The 27636-nt window shown below is 33.7% G+C and overlaps 1 protein-coding gene across 1 annotated transcript in view; it reads left to right on the forward strand.

Moving 5' to 3' along the window:
* CDH19 (cadherin 19) overlaps positions 1 to 27636 on the forward strand; it is a 96418-nt gene that overhangs the window by 15890 nt on the left and 52892 nt on the right. Inside the window, exons 2-5 of the mRNA XM_059140272.1 lie at positions 6080 to 6381; positions 9622 to 9916; positions 24095 to 24214; positions 25571 to 25735. Of these exons, the coding sequence (XP_058996255.1) occupies positions 6187 to 6381; positions 9622 to 9916; positions 24095 to 24214; positions 25571 to 25735 (775 nt within the window). The 5' untranslated portion in view covers positions 6080 to 6186. The remainder of the gene's footprint in view (positions 1 to 6079; positions 6382 to 9621; positions 9917 to 24094; positions 24215 to 25570; positions 25736 to 27636) is intronic.

The raw sequence follows: 27636 nt of genomic DNA on the forward strand, positions 1-27636 counted from the left end.
AAATATATATAGAACATACAGATTAAGAACCATATATCTTACACTTTTTGCAGTAGTCATTCATAAAGTATTTTTTAATATGTGTATATTGTTTGAAGAAATAACAGTAGTTGAATATTTCAAAGTTTAAAAATAAATCATTAGCTCTTTCCCACGTACTTATAGGTAGCTATTTTTGTGTAGTTAAAAACTCTTATAAAAACACTTAATGTCTGTCAGACAGTATCTAAGCATATTAACTCATTTAATCAAGATAACTCCATGGGATAGGCACTAGTGTTAAACTAATTTTCCAAATGAGATGAGTAGGTACCCAGAGGTTAACCTTTGTCAAGTATTATAGCAGTGGGTGGCAAGACTGTGTATTCAGTTCTTCCTTGACCCCTCACTCCACCAAGCTGCCTGGGGAGCATTTCATCTCAACAAATTTGGGAAAACAACCTCAGAGGCAGTCAGTGGTGCTCTCTTGATCTTCATGATGGCACTAAATAAACTTTTCTTATGTAGTCATGTATAGACATGTACTAAATACTAACACAGGTAATACACATGAGGAAAATTTTAAGTCATTTATAATTTCTCAATGCAGACACAATTTCTATCTACATTTGAGGTCAGAGTCTTTCTGGCCTTCTTTTCTGCACTTGTCAACATACTTTTTTCCCTAAATTAATGGGATAATTTTCTTTGTAGGTATTTCTTTCATCTAACAAAGTGTTACAGCCATATTTCTATATCATTAAATCACTTTAGAGCACCACACTTAATGGCCGAATAATATTATGTTAACACGAATTTTGAAATTTGTTTTTATTCACTTGTTCTTTGTTAACCGTGAGACCAGTTTTCTGTATCTCTCCAAATGAATAGATTTAAAGTATTCAGGGAATTCCTGGTGTTTTTAAATTATGGAGTGAAACCAGAAGCATGGATAAATATATGTGGGTTTACCTCCTGGGATAATGAAGTGATATTAGAATACTGCTTTAGAAAGTATTTAGAAACAAAGTATTGCTTTATTTTTTTTTCCTTTTATTTTTCTACATTGTATATTTTCACAAGAACATTTAGAGAAAAGGAGATTTCCCTAAAGAAAATATTTTACAGGTTTGACTGCAATCACACAAGAAAACTAAGTGTAAGAAAGAGTGTGTGGACATCCAGTGGCCAAATTAAAATCATTACTAATATGGCAAGATATAATGAAGTCCCATACTGATTAATTGCGTGGGCATCATATAATGAAGGATATGCCTTTTAGGCAAATCTTCAATACAGTGTTAGGTAGTTATTTAGCTTAGGAATAATGAGAAAATCACGTTTTGGTAACTTGTGGAAGATGGAGAAAGGTGGGATACCAGATTTTTTAAAGTGATATTTTGCCAATGGGTATTTCATCAGTTGGAATATGCCTCTTCTCGTTGGGGAATATTTTCACTTTCAGGCTCAATTTTGTCAGTGCTTAGCACTGAGCACAGTCCTCATTAATCCACAGTCCTCTGCAACTGCCAGAAACAGAGTTCACAGTAGCCAGCCCAGGGATGAAATGGCCCTTGTTCCCCATCCTAGGACATCATGCAGAGAGTGAATAGGGAAGGCCGTAAAGCCAATGCGGGCTTGAGGAGCTCCTACATAAGACACTCTGACCTCCTATTGCTTTAGCTGTAGCACAGTGCTTTTATTTGTGCCAGTAAATATGTAAAATACATGTTTAACGAATGCATATAAATGGGACAGAGAAAGATGTTTTACATTCCACATCTACGGAGAAAGAGTTGGCCCATGGTTTAATATAAATCTTGGTCTGGAGGTACTGCTTCTTCTCACTTATGTATACAAGCTATATCCACGAGCATTTCTTTCTGTATTTCCTGTTAGTGTTCTGAGAAAGCCATTTAATAGCCTTTATGGATGCTGTCATTCTATGAGGCTGCCAAGTTTCACTTGATTTTTTTTTTTTTATAATTTTTTTATTTTTTATAAACATATATTTTTATCCCCAGGGGTACAGGTCTGTGAATCACCAGGTTTACACACTTCACAGCACTCACCAAATCACATACCCTCCCCAATGTCCATAATCCCACCCCCTTCTCCCAAACCCCCTCCCCCCAGCAACCCTCAGTTTGTTTTGTGAGATTAAGAGTCACTTATGGTTTCTCTCCCTCCCAATCCCATCTTGTTTCATTGATTCTTCTTCTACCCACTTAATCACTTGATTTTTAAAAAGATCACAAATAGGATTAAGTTTTTCTATTTAACCCATCCACATTTTCCGAGCTACAACTTTTATCTTCTTCCATACAGACACCAAATCCATTGTTCTGACTCATTCTTGCTTTTTTTTTTTAACCTCAAGAATCTTTAGAACAAGGGGGGAAAATGTGTTCTAAACAGAGATAATAGAAAACATTTTATTATATCTAATTTCAAGACTGGTCCAGACGTTCAAATGCAATTTCTATATATTTAAATAAGGAGAACTATCAATGACAAGTGCCATGGACTGTGTTAGACATCTACATGTTTTCCTTCTTCAGTAAGACACAGTGAACACACCATGCCTTTAAGATTAGATTTCCAGTCTAATTTCCACTGGTAAATAAGTATGTGCTACTGGACAGGTCACTTAAAATGTCTTGATATAAATTTCTTCATATGTGAAAGTAATACATTAGAGAAAGTACAGATTTTGATATTAAAATTATGTGATCCTATTTGAACATAATATGTTGATGTATTTTATAATAGTGCTATTCAGATATTAATATTATTTTATTTTGTAATTTTGTGTTAATAGCAATGTCACTTAATTTTTATACATTATATATTTTGAAATATATATATTTTCAAGATATGTAAGGAAATGTAGTTCACACTGCATTTTATTTAAAATTTATATTAATAATTAATATTTATATTAAACCATTTTATTAAATATTTAATATTTATTTATTTATATTTAAATAAATATTTATTTAATATTAATATATAAATATTTAATATTTATGCCTAGTTATGAGCAATGAGATTAAATTTAAACAAATCAACATGAGACACAGTATTAGCGTTTTTCCCATATTGAAATATTATGCAAGTTTTCCTCCATACATTCACCTGACAGGACTGGAGATGGAGGCTGGAAATGCCACTGCTTGTTTCTCTAGGGCCCATTTCAGACGTACTAATTGATAGCCTTTTTCCGTATTAGCCCAGATTCTCCCTGAATATTTCTCAGCCTGGCACTGCTGACAGCTGTCAACACTCTTCAATCAGAAGTGGACGATTATTTGAAACATTTTCCCTTACCCTGAAATGTATGACCATTATAGACAATTTGGGATCTAGAAAAGTATAAACAAAGCCATAATATTTCATAGTTCAGGAATACCTACTGCTACCATTTCATTCTTGTATCTTTATATTAAGAGGTTCAAATAAAAGGGTCTCCTATCTGTTTTATCATTTAGGATTATAAAATAATGATAGTTTAACATTTAATTTTAAATTTAATTGCAAAATATTTCAGTCATGTACTTTATCTGAAAAAAAAAAATCTAACATATGGTAGAAAAATCACCCAGATTTAATGAGTGTTATTATTTGACATATTTACTTGAGATTGTTTAGAGGGAGAAAAATGAGACATATTTCTAAACTTCAATCTTTAAACCAATTTCTCTTCCTACTAGCATGGTAATTACCATAATAAATATTGTGTATCACTTTTCTTTTTCTAGACTTGCTTTACACAATTTATGTATGACAACAGTCTCTTATGACATCATCTTGTAATTTTAAAACACTTTGTAATTGGTATCATATAGTACTGTGATTTAAACTTTATTTTTCTATATATATATATATTTCTGATTAACCCAATTTATGTTTGCTTCACAGTGGAAAAATTTGAGAATATCTCTAGATATAAAGCAATAAAAAAAAGCTGTTAGTTTATATATTCAACTAATTTTTAAATACAGTAGATTTGGCCAAACTATTCCTCAAAATGGCTGTCAAGTTTTTCAGTTTCATCAGCACCATATAGGGGTTCTGTTTGTGTGTTTGTGTGTGTGTGTGTGTGTGTGTGTGTGTTCTCATTAGTAGCATCACTAAATTAAATTATTTAGTGTTTTTTGTCCACCATATTGATTTTAAAAATACTAAATAAATTGTTATTTTTGTTGTTGTTTTAATTTATAAATTTTAAACACAAGTGAAGAATAAAATAATAGCCATGCAAATGTTCATGACCCAATTTCAAGAATTAATTATCAAGCCTTTGCCTCAATGATTTTACCTGAGCTCCTACTATTTTTGAAATGTTTTAAAAAAGTTCTAGACACCAAAATGCTTCAGTATACATGATCAAAAGTAGGTTTATTTTTAACCACAAAGAAACTTCTATAACTAACAAAATCCACAATGTTTTCTGTCATCTCAAGGTACTGAATTATCATATTGGATTGCCACAAATTCATAAAAAATGTAAACATAAAAATACGTTTGTACAAATTAAGTTCTAAGCAATGTCTTTATTTTACACTTGTTCTTGTGTGTTTTAAATAACTTTAATCTAAAACAGTATCTTCCCTAAAACCTCTCATTTTTCTCCTAGATGAATGAAAATATCATAATATAAAATTGACATAAATGCATTTTCCCAACAATGTAATTTACACTTCACACCACTGGTAGTGATATTTTTTTATATTTATACAAAATAACTTCCTCATTAAGAAACTGAACTTATTCTGAATATTTTCATTATTTGCTGGCTATCAAAAGGTATATTTTAGCAATTTCTAAACAACAGATATTTAAGTTTCAAATATTCAACATAAGAATGAAATTCATCTTTAATTTTCACCTCAGTTGAATTTCTTCATGGCCTTCATTAAGGAAATATATAACAAAGAAAACATCTGCTTAAAGGAACTCAGAAGCACCACAATATCTCCATTTATGACAACCTGTTCTTTCTTAATTAGGTGTTTTTTAACGACTTTTTCTAACAAGAATCAGAGACCTAAAATATCTCTCGGTGGTTGTTCAAAAATGTGTGGAGAAGATTCAAAATGAGATCATAAAGAAAACTCCTAACAGACACAGGGACTCTGGCTTTTCTGTTGATCATGTAGTATTAAACTACATACCTGACAAAATTATTTGTCTTCGTGAGTCTCAAACAAACAAACCCAATTTGGTTATATGGAAGTGCTATGTCAATGTGGTAAATGCAAAGCTATTCAATTTTCTTTAAGGGTGAGAATTACCAGTCATTTCAAAGGAGTTGGTATAAGTATCAGTTAAATGGAAAGTTTTACATGCAAAATTCAGTAGTTGAAGTTTCTTTTTTAGTATTTTGATAATAGAGGCTATCTTTTATCTCTGTCTTATATGTTATAAACAGCCATATTTACCCCGGCACTATATTTTGTATTTATTTTCTAAAAATAACATAATCTCTTTGTTAAGATGAAAAACGTTTCTTTTCATATCTTTCATAATATAAAATGGCAAATATCTTGCATGGGTTTTCTATTCATAGAGTGTTTTATAACATCAATATAACTGATTATTAAATCCCCCAGATTTCAAACTGAATTGTCATTTTGTTTATCTAATACTGTAACTTGGGAAATTGGATTAGGAGACTTAATGCTATTTAGAAAAAGAAGAAAGATCACATTTTTTCCTCTGGCTTGACTGTTGAGTTTTACCGAGATAGAATAGAAGATGTAAGCAGGTTAAATTAAACCAAAAAAATCTATCTCAGTGTCACTTATCAATCAATGAGATTGCCAGACCAACTTTTCAACCTTCAGGCAAATTTATGGCTATAGCTTAAAATGGACGATGCTTGAGCAGAAGTTTTTAATTATACCATTCAAATTATTGCTGAGCTATAACCAAATATATATAACAAAAATATAACAAAATATAGCCAGCTTGGAAGATATATTATGTGTGTATTGTTGTTTTGTTTTTATGAATGCAAAAGTTGTACCCTTACTGTAGCAATTTTGTGAGAAAGTGTTATTTTTTATTTAAATTTTGTTTGTTTCTTGTTCCCTAGGAATATGAAAGAAACCTAAGACTTAAAAAGATTATAAAGGAAAATACGGTTTTTGTTTGCAACTACACTTTCCTCTGAACAACACCAGTTGGAATCCAAAGAGCAGAATGAATTGTTGCTTCTTGCTACCTTTTATCTTGGGAATTCCTCTCATATGGCTTTGCTTTACAGCAACAGAAATCTCTACAACAGAGGAAGTTGGGCACCCCGTGGGTTCTCACTTCCGAGTGAAGCGTGGTTGGATGTGGAACCAGTTTTTTGTACCAGAGGAAAGGAACGAGACTAATTATCACATTGGCCAGGTACTGGTTTTGTGAAAGTGTTACAGGAAATAACATTACAGAACTCTAAATGGATGGATTGAGGAAGTTTTAACTCACTTGATAATTCTACATTTTCTCTGTGGAACCCTTAGAAAGCTTCAGACATCAGCCTAATTAATTCTTTCAGATTTTCAAGCACCTAAAATATTTGCAAAACTTGAGGAAGAAGAAAAGCTCTGACTTTGAAATTTTACTTTTGTCTCCCTTATGAAAATACCGCCCTCATTTATCAACATCTGGAAATTTGATGGTGTTATTTTTGGTAATGGATCAAAGCAACCATACTGAGAATAATAACGTTTACCAACAGCATTTAGTCTGATTTTCTATTATGCTCAGTAGGTGTTGATTTACCCATCATTAATTTTTCATGAAGCAGATTAATACCAAACCCTTTTACAGCTAAGTAGCTTCAAGAGCCTACACACTTCATTTGATTATGAAGTATAAAGAATAATTATTTTTTCTGTTTTATAAGAATATATATATTTTTAAAATTTCCCTAATGAGATAGAACATTCCCTATTTATGTTTTTGGTTTTTATTATTATTCAATTTTCTTTAAACAGAGGTAATTACAATACCGTGTCCTCTTCTGTAAGGATCTTTCTCTAGATGAATGGACTGAAATAAGTTTAACCGCTAATTAACTGGCACTAAAATTTAATTGGGCCCAAAGGGTGAAGCACTCAAAATTCATTAACTCCCTTTTCCTAGCCCTTTCAGGAGAGCTGCAGCATTAGCGTGATGTCCAGATTCCAAAGGAGTTCATCTGTCCCATCCAGCAAATGTATATGTGTATATTCAACCGAAGGCTCAGGTTAGGATCTTAGGCAAACAGATTTCAAACATTTGTGTATGTGCGTGTGCCTGCTTTGAGGCAATTTCACATCTTTTTATTCTCGAAGATGACTGCAGGTAAATCAGAGGCAGGATGGCAAAGACGAGGTCCTTGGTTAAGCGTGTGCTAGTTAACTGAGTCTCTGTAGCCACCTTTACAGTGAACTCCACAGAGCCCCGTATGCTCTCCCATCAATGAGCCGGTGACAGACTAACAGAGGCTGGTGACTTTTAGTGAATAAGGCTCTACAGGGAAGCGCATCAGTACAAGCAGAGCAGAGACTAGCTCCCTGGCTGACTGTCACATTTTCTAGTTTTTGTTTTCGTGCTCCGGGCACATCTCCTGTTGCCTCCTTTCACATCGTGATTGATTTTGCCTATTTTTTTCTTTCCATAAAAATACTTACAAAAGTATCCTAACAGATGTTTTCGCCTAAAACAATGTCATTAGTCTTAAATAACATACAGATAACTGGTTTAAAAGACAGTAATAATGAATATTTAGGTGCTGTAGTTAAAGAGCTGGTAAAAATAAAATGTAGCTGATGTGTCCAGATGACTTTCTTTTTGAACTATTTGTTAACAGGGATTAAGTTTGGAAAGCACAATTAAGTAAAAAATTAAAGGCATATTGATTTGCCAAACCAATAGTAACTGCCTAATTGAAAAAAATATTTTTAATAGAAATACAGAAAATATCATAATACGGAATTCATGAAATTAAAATGTGTTTAACTTGTGTATTTTGTGACATTAAGAGGCTGATGTTTAAAAAAATAAATAAATATATATATCTTAAAGAGATCAGGCTTACTGATCCATGAAAATTATACTGTGCATATATACTGGGAATACATTTATTCATTACCTAATTTGATTTATCATCTCATTCTAATACTTAATAAAACTTTCAAACTGTATCAAAATGATATTTGAAAAACATAGGCACCCTTTACTTTCATTTGATATACTTATTGGAAAGGACATTTGTGTCCCTCAGTTTCTTATTAGTGAGTCATGGAACCTTCTGTTTTATCTTATGAGTAATGAAGAGCTATCAGATGAAAAGAGCTATAACTTTATTATCTCTTTATTATTATTCCCAATCTGTTTCTTTCAGTAAATAGTAGTGTTATTCAACATGTTATTAAAATTATTAAAATTTATTATTTTAGATATCTTCAGATATTCTACCCAGTCACAGAGGAATATATTAATTAGTCCATTGTACCTTGAGCTATCAGAAAAGTTATGAATTGGTTTAGAATTTTATTTCTTTGGTTAGCTTTGTAAATTTTCAGAGAAGCTCTTACTTCGAAGAAGGACATATTCATAAATGATAAATCAAAACTATGGATTCACAATAATTAAGGGATTATGGCATACTTCTTCTCTTTATGTAAAAATAATTTAGGTATGAGAACCCAAACAACCAATGTTACCTGTATCATAATAACCCTTGTTTTTATATATAAAATTCAAAATTCCATTAACACTATGAATGAACAAATTTATTTTGCCTTTAAAAAATAAAAATAATGAGGGCACAAGAAGAAAAGATGCATTTGAGGACTGAGTTGAATTTGTTGGAAAGCAATAGATCTAATTTAGCAACACTCAGAACAGTGGAATCTCTGGGGTCAGACAGACCTGTTGTCTAAATCATAAACCTATATAAAAACCATGACTCTGCAAAAGTTTGAAAAATTTTCAGTCTCTCTTTCTCTGTATAAATAATTATTTATAATAATAAATTTATTATAAATAAATAATAATATGTATCTCACGATGTTATGAGGATTTATTGGGAAATCATATATAAAGCAACTTGTAGATTTTGTTATGTTATAAATGCCAATAAGGAAGGGTGAGGCTCTCATTATCTTCTCAACATGCTTTCTTATTTTCCTGGTAATATTTTCAGGGTTTCCTATGTGTTTTTAGCCTAGAGATAAAACATCACTGTTCAAATTTACCTAGATTATTATCTTCCTATCTGTCTCTACATCCCAATCTAATATAAATATTTGAGAGTACGGTTTTAGTAACCAAGAATATAGTCATAGAGTAAACTTGAACCAGTTTTGTTGTGCAGAATTTATGGAAGGTACTTTGTTTTCCAATTACTATAGTTTCTAATTAGAATAATCTATTTAGAGTAATAAAATTTACGTAGTGATTTACATTGAAATTTCAGACTTCTCTGATGATAGAATTTAATCTTAAAATTAATATTTCACCTGATTTGATATACTGTGGAAATTACATGGAGTTATTAACTTGGGGAAAAATTAACAGACATGAAAATAAAATCGTTAAAATTGATTTGTCCGTTTAAACCTGTCTTGGAAACTTAATTATCCCTCTTTGCACTTGCAGCTAAGATCTGATTTAGACAATGGAAACAACTCTTTCCAGTACAAGCTTTTGGGAGCTGGAGCTGGAAGTATTTTTGTCATTGATGAGAGAACAGGTGACATATATGCCGTCCAGAAGCTTGATAGAGAGGAACGATCCCTCTACACTCTAAGAGCCCAGGTAATAGACAGCACTACCGGAAGGGCTGTGGAACCCGAGTCAGAGTTTGTCATCAGAGTTTCGGATATCAATGACAATGAACCCAAATTCCTAGATGAACCTTATGAGGCCATTGTACCAGAGATGTCTCCAGAAGGTATTGCATATTAATTTACATCAAAGATATATTAACAATGACGACAGATTTAAAATCTTGAGCTCATGTTTTTGGAAGTGAATTATTGAAAGTTCAACACTTGTACTTCCTTCTACAAACATATTAAGTAAAATATTTTTTTTAAATTAGATGATTATTTAAATTTTATAAACAATAGTACTGTATATTAATACATTATTTGTCTTGTTAAAATATCTCATTCCTCAAGGCAATAGAAAAAAGGGTTAAACATGTACATTTTAGGGATGCCTGGGTGCCTCAGTTGGTTAAGTGTTTGCCTTCAGCTCAGGTCATGATCCCAGGGTCCTGGAATTGAGTCCTGCATCGGGCTCCCTGCTCAATGGGGAGCCTGCTTCTCCCTCCCTCTCTGCCTGACATCCTCCCCTTACACTCATGCTGTCTCTCCTCTCCCTCTGTCCTCTCTCTCTGACAAATCTTTTAAAAAAATGTATGTTTTAGTGATTTATAAAATTCTTTAGCTTATTCACTTATTAGTTTCTCCAGTATAAAATGCATTTTCCAAAACAGGATATAATCTTGTATCTTAAAAACACATAAGATCATCCTGAAAAATATGCATGTTTGAGTAGTAGAAGACCAATTTTTAAGACACAAATACTCTGCATCAAAATCATGGAACATAAAGACTAAAAACAAAGTGGTTGAACACTTCTGTGCAACTGTATTTATCTTCAAAGTTCCTTTCAATTCCAATGTTATTTTTATAAATATTTTAAATATATTGCATATAGAAGCAAGTGCTTTCCATAAGCTATAAGAACTGAAGGCACTGAAAATCAGAAATGTCTTTCTAATAGAGAGGAAATTATGGTGTGGCTATGCAAAATTTGTTCACTCACTGAGACAGAAAATTTTAATAGCTCAATATATATTAAAATTAAGTTAATAAAATTTACTTAAGTGTGATAAATTCTGTTCCATAATGGCCATTTTAAATTATGCTAACATACTTCAAATTTTCTTTGCCTAAACATTTGATTTATTAGCCACCAAATCTAAGATGTATATTCTGTTGTATATTTTCCTGATTCTTGTGTTTTAATATTCTAGGAAACAATTTATTTTTTTTAATTTTTTTTATTAACATACAATGTGTTATTTGTGCCAGAGGTTCCAGGAAGCAATTTAAAGACTTCTTTCTACATGTGTTCAGAACATAGGTCTTTATAGCATAAACAAATTCGACTGTGAATATGTATCATGACCAATAATCATTAGATGTAAATGACACGTTTTTATTTTTCTGTTTGGTAGCTAAGCAGCGAAACATTTCTTCTTTCCACTCCATCTTCCTCCTCCTCGTTGAGTTCCTCCTCCTACTCCTCTTTTTTCCTAAATAGCATACCTTATGGACCTAACATTTACTAGAATATTATTTGAAATATAATTTTGGAGGTAATTGCTTGTATGAAACCTATGTTTTAGTTATACCACACAAGCAGTAACTATTTTTAAATAAGGTGATATTTGATACTGTGTGTATGAAAGTGTTAATTTTGGGTAAGGTATGATGCTAATGGACTGGAGGAAGTGGGACATTTTAGGAGATGATATTTGAAGTTGTTTACAAAGAGTCCAATCATGTCATGTTCTAGGAAAATATTCCCATACAGTATGATGAGGATGGCATATATTAATTATTAATATGGGAGTTATTGTCAAATAGCAAGCATTTAGGCATGGCCATGGATGAGATGCCTTGGCAGAGAATGTATGTAGAAAAGAGAAAAATGAACAGGATGAGTCGACTGTTAAGCAAAAGGGGATTGACTTGTAATTTAGAATGATTGAGATTGACCAGTGATGTAGGAAAAATAGAAAACATGAAAAGAGATATTGCGAAGGAAGAGGTCTGCCAGCTATCTGGAATGCTGCTGTGAGGTTGAATTAAATGAAGAAAGTATAGTGATTTTGATATGGCAAGTTGAAGGCTCCTAGTGATTTTGGTAAGAGAAATTCGGTTGAATTAATGGGACTGCAATATTTTGGAGATTATTCTAGTGCATGAATGGATGGAGAAGAGGAGGTTACAGTGAATTTAGCCAACTTTAACAGATATTATACTACAGAGAGAAAATAGACATGTGGACACTAGGTAGAGAGAGATAAAGATAAATAGGATTTTTTATTATTATGATCATTATTTAAGCACTTACTAGGATGGGAATTTTAAAAGCACTGTTATATACTATAGGCAGTGATCCAAAAGAAGGGTATTTTGGAAGAAAATCAGGGGGCTATAACTGATGGAAAACTATTCTTGAGAAGGAAAGGACCCATGGAATCTAGAACAATAGTAGAGGAGATAGATTCAGATTAAGTTAACACTTTGGTTGATAAGAAACCAGTTAATAAGTGCTTGTTTCTATCCATTAGATATGAGACAAAGGCACTAATTGAGAGCAAATGGGTGGGATTTTTGATAGGAGGAGGAGGTCCTCTATTATGAGATACTCTGTTATGTGGAGCTGGAGAGTGGATCCACAAGGAGATTGCAGTATGTGCAGGACGAGGTCTTTGCATCGTGGCATCAGTGTGACCACAAGACTGTGGTTGATTCAGCAGACATCACAAAACTTTGGTTTGTTCTGTATGGTATTTGACTAGCACAGATCTCTTTGCTTTGCAATTCAAGGTTCATGCATATATCAACCTAGTTAATCTGTGTACTTGTGGGAGTGCCAGTCTGGATTCAGGCATTTTATGGAATCATACTAAAATCAATAAGCACTTTTTATTCCTTTCTGTGCAAGTTAAGTGGCCAAGAGAACAATAGTCAGCTATTGTCAGAAATGTTATTTTATATGGAGATAGAAGAATATCCCATTGTTCTGTCAACTGAGTGTAGATGGTTTCCCTCTGAAGCATTCCTTGAATTATTAGCTTTGCTTTGAAGAAACCAATCAATATTATGTGTGATTTTTCTGTTTTCCTCAATCTCAATATTTAAATAATGAATAATATGAATTATTTTACCTGAACATATACTTAATTCTTCATGTTCTTTCCATATTAATGCCATTTTATAGGTTCTCGAATGTTAATCTTGCTTCCAAACACCCTACCCACCATTCTTATCCTTTACAAAGCAAAGATGCAAACATTTTATTCTCTGTTGTCTTAAATATTGTGTGTTGTATTATAGTCAAATACCAGTTATTATATTTGAGTCTGTACTTTGCATGTAGAATTTGGTAGAGTACTGAAAGGAATCTCCATTTGAGGATGTCATCAGAAGAGAAAACCAAGAAAACTACTTGTTGCTTATTAAAACACATATTCATTTATAGTGTGCTTTTACTGATAAGATTTATATTTAAAATGCAATTACTTCTAATACTAGAGCTACCAAATAGAATTGAGATGAAATATTGTCTTTCCACTCATTAGTCTGGAATTACAAAATTATTATCTCTCTCCCACACAAAAATATAAGGTCTAATAGGCTAGGAGTCACACAGGACCTGAAGTTTTTGATGACTGAGTTAAAAAAATGAGTGCATGGATGGGCAAAAAACTACATAAGATTTATGTATAAACCTTATAAACATAAGATTTATTTTGAAATGAGGTTTGGGAGATGAACAGAGGATACCGGTGGTTATAAAACCCACGGCGGCTTTATGGGAGTCCGTTGAGCACACAGTTGACCTAAAGTGCTGCAGATAGTCTCTGAATAGTGATTCCTCAATTGTAAAATTTCCCAGTGCAGAACTTCTAGGAACATTTCAATTTCCAGAAATATATAACCCACTGAGCCTGAATCGTGAAGAAACAGAAAATCAGAGCAGACAGATTACTCGTAAGAGTGACTCAGTAACTAAAAACATCCCAACGAATAAAAGTCCAGGACCGATTGGCTTCACTGGTAAGTTCTACCAAAGATTTAAAAGAAGGATTAATATCAGTCCTTCTCAAACTCTTCCAAAAATTTGAAGAGGATGGAAACTCCCAAAGTTAATTTTACAAAGTTAGCCTTACCCTGATACCAAAACCAGATAAGGACACCACGAGAAAACTATGGGTCAGTATCTCTAGTGAACACAGATTCAAAAATTGTCAACAAAATTTTAGCAAGCCCAATTCAACAGCACATTAAAAAGATCATATACCTTGATCAGGTGGGATTCAGCTCCAGGATGCAAGGATGGTTCAACAGAAGCAAATCAAACATGAGAGACGACTTTAGTCAAATAAAGTATAAAGATCTTATAATAATAACATTAAGGTATTACATATTGGAAAGTTACTAAAATAGTAGATCTTAACTGTTCTCACCACAACGAGGTAAAATTGTAATTATATGAGGTGATTGGGGTGTTAACTAACCTTATTGTGGTAATCATTTCTCAATATATTTGTATCAACCATCATGTTGTGTACCTTGAACTTACACAATGTTGTATATCAATTGTATCTCAGTTAAAGCTTGAAGAAAAAGAAATTCACTTTAATAGTATTTACCATCAAAATAATATGTCACCTGTTATAAAAGAAGAGATTGAATTTGATTTATGTAAAGTACATGTAAATTTAGATGTCACTTTTTGAATTCATAAATTTAATAAGCATCAACACTTAGCAGAAACTTATCTGAAATATAAAAATCCTTATTTCTTAAAATACATCAAATTTGAAAATTATATTTTATGAAACTTCTGTCTTTGGAGATATGACTTGAATGTGACTGAGTTTGGGATGGATTACTCTTTGTATTTTCTCTGAACATATTGTTTGCTTTCTTAAACACAGTCCATCTGTCTGACATAGATTCTCTCACATTATGAAAAGTAGAGGTGTCAAAAATACAACACAAGAATAAGAATGACCTAATTTTCAGGTGATGGTAGACAGAAAAAACAAAAAAAGTTGAAAAATATTTTGCACGTTTAAGATGACAAGTGGGAAAATATCATCTGTTTCTTGAGTTTTGCTGGGAGGTTCTAGGTTGTAAAATAATTGAATATCAAATATAAACACCGGAGAGATGTGCTAATCGGTCCCTGTAAATAAATAATGATCCTCACTAATAAAATAAGTGCCTGGTGTGAAAGGATGAGCAGATCCACAGATTAAAACCTTATTTCTGTCATGAATTTTATTGCATAAAATTATAATTTACTAAATTACCTAATATACATACATATATATATGTATGTTTTTTTAAGATTTTATTTATTTATTTGACAGAGATCACAAGCCGGCAGAGAGGCAGTGTGGGGGGAGGGTGGGAAGCAGGCTCCCTGATGAGCGAAGAGACCGATGTGGGGCTTGATCCCAAGATCCTGGGATCATGACCTGAGCTGAAGGCAGAGACTTTAGCCCACTGAGCCACCCAGATGCCCCTAAATAACCCAATATTTATATATGTTTTAATGTTACAAAAATCACAGACACAGAGTGTAGGTCAAAATAATATTTAATTTGGGCTTCTTTAAACTTGACCATTACACAATCCAATATCCTCTCAATAAATTTGCTTCAACGTAGTCAAAACATACTTGTACTAAAACTGCATGTAAAAATAGCTAGCCTATTCACAATTTATATCTTCATTCTAAGAAAAGCCTGTTTAATATTTTTACCACTGAACTTAACACCCAAAACGTTACACACTAAAATAAATGAATCATTTTGAAATCTACAGTTCAGATCTTGGCATTCAAACATATATTAAACTAGAGGCCACACTGTTTATTTAGTATTCTATAATGAGTGGAAACTTTACATACAAAATGTCTTTGTCACAGGTTGCTGACTTCTCTATTGCCTGCAGGATATCTAAATTAGTCTGCATATCAAAATTTATCACTGTTTTACATTTTTATGGATATCTCCCATAATCACTAGAAAGAAGATAAAGCATTCAGTGTGAAATATGAGATATCATTTAATAAAGTTTGTTACTAATATTAAACTTAACATTTAAGTGAGAATCAGTCAGTCTTCTGTAAAACTTGTGGTTAATACTAAAATCCATTTATAAATCAATATTGATGAAATTACACTGTTCTTACATTAGATTTTACTTTTGGTGGGAGACTATGTCTAATGTGTGGGGAAATCATATTCCTGCTGTCAGTAATGCTTTTGAGCTTTAAAAATTTCATGTTGTTTTGTAAGTTTTAGCACTTATTAACAATGCCACAGAAAGCATAGTTTATATGTAATTTCTCATATCCAATAAATATTTTATCTCATATTAATATACCATTATCTTATAATGATTTCATAGCTTGTGTCAAAACAAATGAAGTATATCGGCAAACTGCAGTACCCAGTTCCCATAGTTTGGGCTACTAAACTATGATTTTCCTCTCAAGAATTTGTACAAGTTTACATCACGTGTAACCTACATAATAATAAGTTTTCACCATATAGTATTGCTGACAAAAAATGGGTAAAGTCAAATATTGTCTTAAACTTTTCATAAAGTCCTTTTACAAAAACTAGCTTTAAAAATTTCAGAATCGGGCACCTGGGTGGTTCAGTGGGTTAAAGCCTCTGCCTTCGGCTCAGGTCATGATCCCAGGGTCCTGGGATCGAGCCCCGCGTCGGGCTCTCTACTCAGTGGGGAGCCTGCTTCCTCCTCTCTCTCTGCCTGCTTCTCTGTCTACTTGGGATTTCCGTCTGTCAAATAAATAAAAGCTTTAAAAAAAATTTTTTTTTTCAGAATCTGGGGCGCCTGGGTGGTTCAGTGGGTTGAGCCTCTGCCTTTGGCTTGGGTCATGATCCCAGGGTCCTGGGATCGAGCCCCACTTCGGGCTCTCTGCTCGGCGGGGAGCCTGCTTCCTCCTCTCTCTCTGCCTACCTATGATCTCTGTCAAATAAATAAATAAAATCTTTAAAAACAAAATTCAGAATCTAACTAAAAGACAAAACTGATTTGAAATTTCTGTTTATGTAAGTCTCAGCAGTAATATAGCAAACAATATCAACCATCGATGTAATAATAGAACCCAGAATTATAGCATTAAATACTACATTTGTATGTTTATTATCGGAACAAGTAAACTGAGAAATTCCTCTTCTGAAAGGGGTCCTGGACTGACTCAGTCACTAGAGCTCACAACTCTTGATCTCCAGGTTGTGAGTTTGAGCCCTGTCCTGGGGGTAGACATTACTTTAAAATAAAATCTTAAAAAAAAAAAAAGATTCTGAGAGAAATTTTTGTAGTTAAACTTTTGTTCATTGCTAGAATAGATACAAATTGACTTAAGACGGTCTTTAGACTATAAGAGTCTAATCATATGGTCTCTTTTCATTTCCACGCAATACAGCTGTCTTTGATCAAGCTATAATGACTCAACTCAGAGATACATGCTGACTTTTGAACCCTTCAGTCACCAAAAGGCAGTCTAGCAACGGACGCCCTATTTTGGGTATTCTCCCTAGCAACTGACTTTTTAGTAGATACAGCAGATAAAAAGAATGTCCACTTCAGGTAGGATGGCTTATTGCTAAGGATGCTCGATTGTCCTTGAAAGACAGTGACTTGGCTAATACAGTAACAGCATGTCATGTGTGTTCTAAACACTGCCCAGGGCAACTGCCAAAGGAGTCTGGGGCCACCCAGTGGAGTTTCCAGTTGTTGACAGGTTCGCAAATTGATTATATTGGTCCCCTCCCTGGGAGTGAGAATTTTAAACATGCCTGGTTTTGTGTGGAAACATGCTTTCCCTTGTCATTATGTGAACCAGGCTGTCACTACTAGGAAATTAGGGAAACTGAGCATTGTGTATAGATAGATTGTGATCAAGGGTCTCATTTCAAAGGTCATAATATGCAAGACCAGAAAAGAACATGATTTGGAATGGAGGATCTATCTCCTGCAAAATGCCCAAAAAGCAGGGTAGGTAAAAAGAAAAAAAAAAAAAAAAAAAAAAAAAAAAGAAAAAGAAAAAGAAATATAAGGCAGATTAAATTACTAACAAGTACAACTACCTTGGCCAAGTGGGCTAAAGTACTGTCCCAGGCTTTCATAGATTGGAATGACCAACCAGTAGAGAGTGTTGCTCCATATGCCCATCTGAGGACCCCTGCTGAGGCACCAATACCCTAAAGGTATAGAAGCCAGGGGAAACCACCATTCCCCAAATTCTGCACTTCAAATTCACATACTACGCTTCTGAGAACACCAAGCCTCATCACACCTAGGAAAAGTTATTTACCGGAATTTGCAATGAAATGCTCCCCCAAAGTGAGTTAGTTACTTCCCCCTCTGGGTGAATGGAAACTGTTTACTTCTCACTGGGATCCCGTTGTCCTGCTGTAACTGGACCTGTTGAAACAGACTATCCCTGGAATAGAACACTGTCCTTTAAAAGAAAGAAGAAGAAAAAGAAAGAAAAAGAGTGAGGAAGGAAGGAAGGAAGGAGGTTTGGGGTCTGCTCTGCAATATGCCACCCCCAGATCGTCTCCTTACTCCTGATAGTGCTTCCTTCCCCCAGCAAACACGTGGCATGCACAGCCAGGTCAAGCTCCTGAAGCTGCCGACCTCCCTCTCCTCAAGGCCAGGTGGGCATATTGTTTCCTGCTAGTTTAATCATTTGGCTGTTTTGTTTGTTCCTCCCATTGACCTTGACACAGAAGCCCTTACATTCACCCAGCAAGACTTGGATGATAGCAACCAAAGTCTGCCCCTAATTGAAGGCTGACATGTCTCTGATGATAAAAGCTGCCCTCTAAAGTAAAACAGCCTGGGACACTTAGAGCCTCAGAAGGAGGTGCCTGTGACATTATTCAAACAAATGTTGTATGTTCATACCTCATGACTCTGTTACTGTGTCATCTTTATTAAATCACATGAAGATACAAGTGATCTGACCCCCCGCTTAGGGGACTTAGCAAATGAGTGGTACAGATCACAGGATTCTTGGTGCAAACAGTTGTCTCTGATTGGGGAATTATTCTTAATTTGTATTTTTCTTGTATATGTCGGTATTACCTGCTTTCAGGGCAGCCTGATAGCTGACAAAAGAGCTACCTCCGTTTTAATGAAGCCCCTTGCTGATGGCTCAGGCCACATCATGGAACAGAGGAAGCATGTAAGATTGTAAGAACAGGTCACGAGGTTGTGGACGTTTGGGGTGGTCATTGAGAGGATGTGACTGCCAGTTGACCTGTGTGCTGGGCCTCAGAAATCAGAGGCTCCTCAGCCCCTCCCCTGTCCTTGGAATGTGGGTTCCACTAGCCTGGTTCCTCTCAGAAGTTGCCCCACACATCCAGATCTGAGATGGAGATGTAGTGTTGAGTCAGGAAGGTATAAATAATAGAAGCTACATGAGGCTCTGTAACTTTCAAGCCTTGGTGGGCAGATCCAGAAAACTGCTGGTCTTACAGACACCCAAATCAAGCCTCATAATAAGTTCTCTTGCGCAATACAACTACTACCTACCAATTTAGAATGGTCTGCCTCTTTCTTTGGTTTCCTCCTGCCCTCCTTGGAAGGGGCCAATATCAGATTACAGCCGAGAAAATTAGGAAGATTTTGTGACAAATAGTGATCAGATCTCCAGTTTCACCCAGGACAGCCCTGCTTAATCCTATTTTGGGGGGGTATTTTGTCCAGAAAGCATTTGGTCCTGATTTTTTTATTTTTAAAAATATTATTAGTAGTGCATTATAGTAAGCCAGAGTAAATTTGGGGGACATCTACTTCGGACTCGTGGCTCTTCCATGGGGTGTGAGAAGTAGCGTATGAGACATACGGGCATTGAATTAAATGTCTGCTTTTAAGACATGATTAAATCTAAAAGAGAGCTAGTGAAAACCCAGGGCACTGTTCATAAAAACGAAATTAAACAAAAAACTGACTAAATAATGAAACTATATGTGAAAAATATCTATCCGGTGATATAGTTAATGTTAATTTATATAAAGTATTTTCATTCATGTACATATGTATCACTTGTCCTTTAGAAATAACTTTATTACTAACATAATTAAAGAAACTTTCATTTTTGACCCACTAATGTGGCTAAACCAACTTTGTCAGTTTTAGTGAGAGCACAATAAAATGTTGATGAAATGAATGAAGAGGCTAAGCAGGTTGGTTCATATGTGAGGCATGTACCATGCTTCATACACCAACTGAGTAAATGCATAAGACTCTACTGAATGGCATTTCAGTAGAGTAAGAGCCACCAATCCAGGATGGGAAAAAGGAACAAACGAGGATGTCTAATTAACAACAACAGGGATTTGGGAATTTAGACGAATATCAGGTTATCAATCACTGGATCCTGATTAAGAAGTTTGGCATTTGTCTTTTTTCCCTGATGTTATATAAAAAATTTCGCATTTTGTTATTCTGTTATATTTGTGTTGTTGCCTTTCACGTGTATATTTGTAATTTATTTATTTTTTATTTATCTTTTAAAAGAGTATTTATTTATTTATTTATTTGACAAGCAGAGGTCACAAGTAGGCAGAGAGGCAGTAGAGAGAGGGGGAAGCAGGCTCCCCACCAAGCAAAAAGCTTGATCCCAGGACCCTGAGATCGTGACCTGAGCCAAAGGCTGAGGCTTAGCCCATTGAGCCACCCAGATGCCCCTCTATAATTTATTTTAAACCAATTTTTGCGAAAGGTGTGAAGCAGGTGCCAAATCCTAGGTCAAAAGAGAGATAACCAACAGACAGATGCGTAGATGCCTAGAGATATCCAGTTGAGCCCACAACATTCACAGAAATGATTCTCCAGTGCTCAGCTGTGCCACCATTGCATGGAGATATCTCACCACATGTGTATTCTCTGGGTTTTGAGCCTCTCGGCAGTTTTATTGTATTTTTTTTGCTCCAGGGACTGACACTATATTGTCTTCATTGATGTGGTTGTGTCCTAAGCCTTGCTGTTTGTTGGTACAAGTCTTGCAGATGTCGTTCACCAAAATCGTCTTGGCCTGCTTGCTCCTTTGCATTTCCAGGCATATTTCATAATCACCTTTTTAATTTATTCAGTAATACAACTTGCTAGGATTTTGATTAGGATAGCATTTATACTGTGGATCAATTTGTTCATATTTCTATGAAGTCATCAAATTCATAAACCCAGTATTTTTGTTCACTTTTGATCATTAATATCTCTTTAGTTTTTTTGTAGAGATCTTTAATAATTTTTGCTTAGATGTTCCTGGATATTTTTATTTGTTATGTATGTTATGCATTTAATTGAAATATTTTATAAATGTGTTATTTCTGGTGTACATCAAAATGGAGTTTTGTACGACCTTGCTAATTTTATTAATTTAATATTCGCCTGTAAACTTTTCTTAGGTATATTCTGCTTGATTTTCTTACAAAAATACTGTCACCTTTGAATAATTGTTGTAATTAAAAAAAAAATGTTGCTGATATCTATCTATCTATCCAACTATCCATCCATCTATCATATATGAATCATTGGTCTGTCATCATCATCTTTAATCATTCATTTTGGTATACATGGCATTGCCTCACATTGTCTAGGAGGTTCAATACAATGCTTTAAAACATAACAGTGACAATAAACTTCTTGCTTTTTAACTACTCCAGAAGGAAAAGTTCTAAATCTTCATAATTAAATATGATTGCTGTCAAAGTTTAAAAAATGTCCTTTATCAGATTTAGAAGGCTGCATTTTTTCCCTAATTTTCTGAGTTTTTACTGAAAATAAAAATAGAATATTTTCAGATCTATTTTATATATCTAATAAGAATTTTTGTTTTACATTTTTCTTTTTTAAGCCATTAATGCCACAAATTATGTTCATTTTCTGGTGTTAAAACATCCTTTAATTTTAGTAATCAAAAATTCAAAATGTCTTCTCCTGTGAAAATAAACATTTAAAAATAATTTGACAAGTATGCTTGAGATGGGCCTGTATAAATTATGTTCTTATGTAGAATAATACCCACAATATTTTATATTAGGTTTTCCATTTAGTAGAGAGCAAGGGAGTGACACATTAGAACAGTGAAGGGGTATGTTCTGCTTAGAAGTAAATGAAGCATCAATTTAAAATGTGCTTGAAAAAATTGGGGGGAAAAACCCCTAATTTTGTAACTTGTTTTTCTATAAACGAGTATGGGGTGATCTGTGAGTCAATGCCTTTTCATGATCTTCCTGGTACTCATTAGTAAAGTACTAGGTAAAAAGGTCTAAAGTCTTAATTGTAAGAATTTCTTTTGGTCATAAACTAATATATAATGATTTTAACTTTTGCTCCTGAAACTAGAGTAGACAGGTAGTCTAGTTCTGGAATCGAGGGATGGAGCACTCCTATAGAAAGAAATGAAATGGAGACACGGAGAAGAAACGTAGAAAAAGTAAATGAATGTGTGCACAGAGGGGAGTTAAAGAACAACTCTTACCCAATACAAAGTGATTGAATTGAGAGTCCCTAAGAATCCTTTTCTTGAAGTAACTGTTTACAGTTACTACAGAAATGCCTTTTATTATTTGCTGATTATTTATTAATTTATTATTTTATTGAGATATATTCAACATATAATGTTGTGTAAGTTTAAGGTCTACTATATGTTGATTTGGTACATTTATATATTGCAATATATAGTTACCACCTCGTTTTAGCTAGCATCTTCAACACATATCTTTTGTGGGGGAGGTTGGCGGGAGACAAATTAAGATAAACTCTCTTAGTAACTTTGAAATATACAATATAATACTGTTGACTGTAATTATCATGCTGTACATAAGCTTTCCAGAACTTATTTGTTTTCTAACTAGTTTTCTAGGCTTTGATCAGTATTTACTCAATTGTCACACCCTAAGACCTTGTTAACCTCTGTTTCTATGAGCTCAGCTCTATTAGATTGCACATGTAAGTGATATCTTTGTCTTTCTCTGCCTTGGGCCTAGCATACTGCCCTTAAGGTCCAGCCGTGTTGTCACAAGTGGAAGTAATGTATTGTAAGACGCTTGAAACTAGGGTGTTTACGTTTTGTGCGGTTGTACAGTATACAAGTGTTAAGTAACTAACAAAATACTGAAACAAAAGAGCAAAGATCACATACATTTGAGGGCCACAGTAAAAATTTCAACAATTTTGTTACAGAGGAATAGAAGGGCTTTCTCTTAGAGTGTCTCAGTTTATAATTAGTTTGTGATTAAAATATTAATGATGCTAGTTATAAAGAAAAGCACATAGGCTATTTGATTCTGTGATGCTCATGTTGCCATTCTTACTGACACGGAACATAATGTTTCAATAAATGCAGATTTCCAACAAGACCCATAATGCTATTCCACGTTTACATAAAGATGATTAAAAAGCTTAATATTTTTAAATAAATATGTTTAATTTAAGAATGGAATTTAAATGCACAAACACTTACATTGTGTTTTATTGATTGTTACTGAATTTTCATGAGAACACTTTCCTTATCAGTATCTGGTAGATTTTGCTTTGTACTTTTAAAAAAAGAATTCTTCAAAGTAAGAAAGAATTTTAGAGATGGGAATTAAACTAGGTAGATAATTATGGCCTCTCTAAACTTGATATTAATTCAAGCACATTTCAATAATTTTTATTAACATTTTATCAACATTCTGTGACTTTTTTGAGTTACAGGTCACAATATGATTTTTTTTTAAATTTATTTATTTGAGAGAGAGACAGTGAGAAAGAGCATGAGTGAGGAGAAAGTCAGAGGGAGAAGCAGACTCCCCATGGAGCTGGGCGCCTGATGCGGGACTTGATCCTGGGATTCTGGGATCATGACCTGAGCCGAAGGCAGTCGTCCAACCAACTGAGCCACCCAGGCGTCCCACAATATGATTTTTAAAGTAAACTGCTTCCAATTCCGTTTTGAGTCTTCTACTAATAATACACCTTTGAAAGCTCCTGAATGGTTCTTGTAGTGGATCATTTAATGGTTATATTTCATTATAGCATAGATTTACATGCTTAAAATCTACATTGCATAGAGGAATTAGGGCTATTTTGCATGAGGCTATATTATCTTGTTTATACAGAATGATACTAGTTTTATAACTAGTTTATTCTGAATAAGGAGGGCTTGTCTTTCATGTGTATCATCGTCTTGCTTGCTAAGGAGAGAATGCTTTATAGAACTGAATGCATTGTTCCATGATACCACAGTCTTAATTTCTTGTTACCATTTATATTTTCTTCAGGAACATTAGTCATCCAAGTGACAGCAAATGATGCTGATGATCCTTCAAGTGGCAATAATGCTCGTCTCCTGTACAGTTTACTACAAGGCCAACCATATTTCTCCATTGAACCAACAACAGGTATTTATGAATGAAATAAAGTGTAATTCAACAGGATTCTAAGTAAGCAGATGTCAGAAAATAAATCATCTTCTTATTATAAACATGTTGTACAGTAAACCTGATGTTTCAATAAATAAATGCATTGTACTTTTAAACATTTAATTCTTTTTAGGCTTTTAGCTGATTTTTCTAACTTTCAGAGATTGAATTTTCCCCATCTATACCAAAAATCATTTGTGTATAAGATATAAAACATATGTAAAGATTATAACCAACCAACTGGGAAAAGAAAAAACCCAATTTAAAAATACATTAAAGGCACTTAAAACAATTGACTAAAATTTGATATACGAAAAAAGCCTGCAAGCATATTAAAAATGATTAACCTCAGCAGTCATCATGGAAATGCAAATTAAAACCACATGAGAAATGCAACACCTTTACATCCAATTCTCTCCAGAGTCCAACGTAGGTAGATTCTAGCAGCGTCTGTTTAATACATTCACCGTTTCCTACAGTGATTCATATGAAAGATTATACTTGTAAAACTCTTTAATCCACAATTAAAATGCCATCACAATATGGTCTAATTCATCCCTTTTTTGTTTTTATAGGTCTCACAATTTTTTAATGAACATTTTTCCCCAGCCTTATTTGAGGACTGGCCATTTTCGGTGTTCGTGTTAGTGTTCCAAAATCTTTAGGCCAGCATTCCCTTGTCCTTTGTACCGCCTTGAATTTTTCCTAGTTTTCTTTTTTTTCAGTGATCATTAATTACTTTTTCAGTAAATAATTTTATAGAAAGTTGATATTTATTACATTTATTATGGTCCATCTTGAGTTTGAAAATATGTGTATATATTTATCTCTATTGGTAGATTATGAATAACTGTTGGTCAAAAACAAACCTTTCTTCACATACCACGACTTAAAATAGACTTTAACATCACAGGTGCACAATATTTTTTGCATAAATTTGGTTGTAATTTACACATTTATTCATAATTAACTTCTTTCAAACTTAAGGGAAAAGTTAATTGTAGCACACTAATATTATGTTAGAGAAGACAGCAGAAAATAATTTGAGGTAGAAATAAGATATTCCTCTTCCCTACCTGCAGATTATATTAACATGGGTATTTTATTAAGGGTCTGCTAGTATTCTTAGTATCCGATGACTGTTCTAACCTCCAGGCAGAGTTGGTGTTTATTATTATCATTATTATTTTTTCTTCAGGGCAGTGTCTACCGCATTGTAGTGCTTTAAAATGTGTCAAAAGAACGATTATGTGATTGAATTCTTAGGAATTTAACTAGGTGGATACCATGGTTAATAATGAAATAATAATTGATATTTTTATTACATTTTTAAAGGAGTCATAAGAATATCTACTAAAATGGATAGAGAACTGCAAGATGAGTATTGGGTCATTATTCAAGCCAAAGATATGATTGGTCTGCCTGGAGCACTGTCTGGAACAACAAGTGTATTAATTAAACTTTCTGATGTGAATGACAATAAACCTATATTTAAGGATCGTAAGTAGAAAACGTCTTGAATTTTCATTATAACATAATTATGCATATGTTAAATATATGCAGATGTCATCGCATATTAGCACTGGCACAGCACTAGAATTATATAAAATAATTTGTTAATTATTCTGTGTGATTATTTTTATTAGTGTGAAAAGTCAAATACAAATGAAACAGTAATGTGTTTCCTTTTAATTGCTTCTATAACAATTTCCACAAGCTTTATGTCTTAAATTATTATCCTAATGAAATGTCACAGGTGTCACCATATTAAGTTCAAGGGCTGTGTTCCCTTCTCAAGGATCCAGGGGAGAATCCATTTCTTTGGATTTGGTTGTTGGCAAAATTCAGTTCTTTATGTTTGTAGGATTAAGGTCACTGTTTCCTTGATGGCTGTCAGGTGAAGGACACTGTTAGCTCCTTAAGGCATCTTTCTGATTCTTGTATATAACTCACACACCTGCAACATAGCAAAAGGTGTCAAATCCTACACATACTGTCATCTCTCTGACCCACGCTTTTGCCTCTTCTTCACTTTTTTTTTTTTAATTTTAATTTTAATTTTTATTTATTTATTTGACAGAGAGAAATCACAAGTAGACGGAGAGGCAGGCAGAGAGAGAGGGAGGGAAGCAGGCTCCCTGCTGAGCAGAGAGCCCGATGTGGGACTTGATCCCATGACCCTGAGATCATGACCCGAGCCGAAGGCAGCGGCTTAACCCACTGAGCCCCAGGCGCCCGCCTCTTCTTCACTTTTAAGGACTAATGTGATTAGATCAGGTCCACTTGGAGGAACCGATACAATGTCAACATCGCAGGATATGCTAATTAGCAATATGAATTCCATCCGCAACCTTAATTCCCTTTTGTCAGTACGTTCATAGGTTCTGGGGTGTTAGAGCACATATATTTTGGGGATTCATTTTTCTACCTACCACAGTAATGATTTGAAATGATAATATTTTTAAATTTTTATTTGTATTCAATATATTAAAACTAAAAACAGAAATAAACACAATTCACCTGTTTTTGTGTTCACCTATGATTTATATATATGAAAATATATAATATTTCACATATAAGAGAGATCATACATTTTTTTCTTTTTCTGACTTATTTCACTTAGCATAATGCCCTTGAGGTCCATCCATGTTATTGCAAATAACAAGATTTCACTCTTTTTTATGGCTAAGTAATATTTGTGTGTGTGTGTGTGTGTGTGTGTATCATCATTTCTTCATCCATTCATCCACTAACAGACACTTATGTTGTTTCCGTATGTTGGCTATTGTGAATAATAATGCAATGAACATGTGAGTGCGGATTTGTTTTCTGACAGGTGTTTTTATTTTCTTTGGTTGAATACCCAGAAGTGGAATTGCTGGATCATAAGGTAGTTCTGTATTTAATTTTTCAAAACACCACCACACTGCTCTCTCCATAGTGGCTGCACCAATTTATGTTCCCACTAACAGTGCACAGGGTTCCCTTTTCTACATGTCCTCACCAACACATGTTTTTTCTGGTCTTTTGAATAATAGCTGTTCTAACAGGTGTGAGGTAATATTTCATGGTGATTTTGATTTGCATTTCCCTGATGATAAATGATATAGAGCATTTTCTCATGTACCTGTTGGCCATCTGTATGCCTTTTTTGGAAAAATGTCTATTCAGATCTTATGTCTATTATTAATATTATTCTTAGATATTGAGTTCTATGAGTTCCTATATATTTTGGATATTAGTCCATTATCAGATATATGATTTGCAAATATTTCTTCCCATTCAGTAAGTTGCCTTTTCATTCTTTTGATGGTTTCCTTTGCTGTGCAGAAGCTTTTTAGTTTGATATAGTCCACTCATTTTTTCTTGTGTTGCTTTTATTTTTGGTGTCAGATTAAAAA

The sequence above is a fragment of the Mustela lutreola genome, chromosome 11 (genome assembly GCF_030435805.1).
Source record: "Mustela lutreola isolate mMusLut2 chromosome 11, mMusLut2.pri, whole genome shotgun sequence".
Classification (NCBI taxonomy): domain Eukaryota; kingdom Metazoa; phylum Chordata; class Mammalia; order Carnivora; family Mustelidae; genus Mustela; species Mustela lutreola.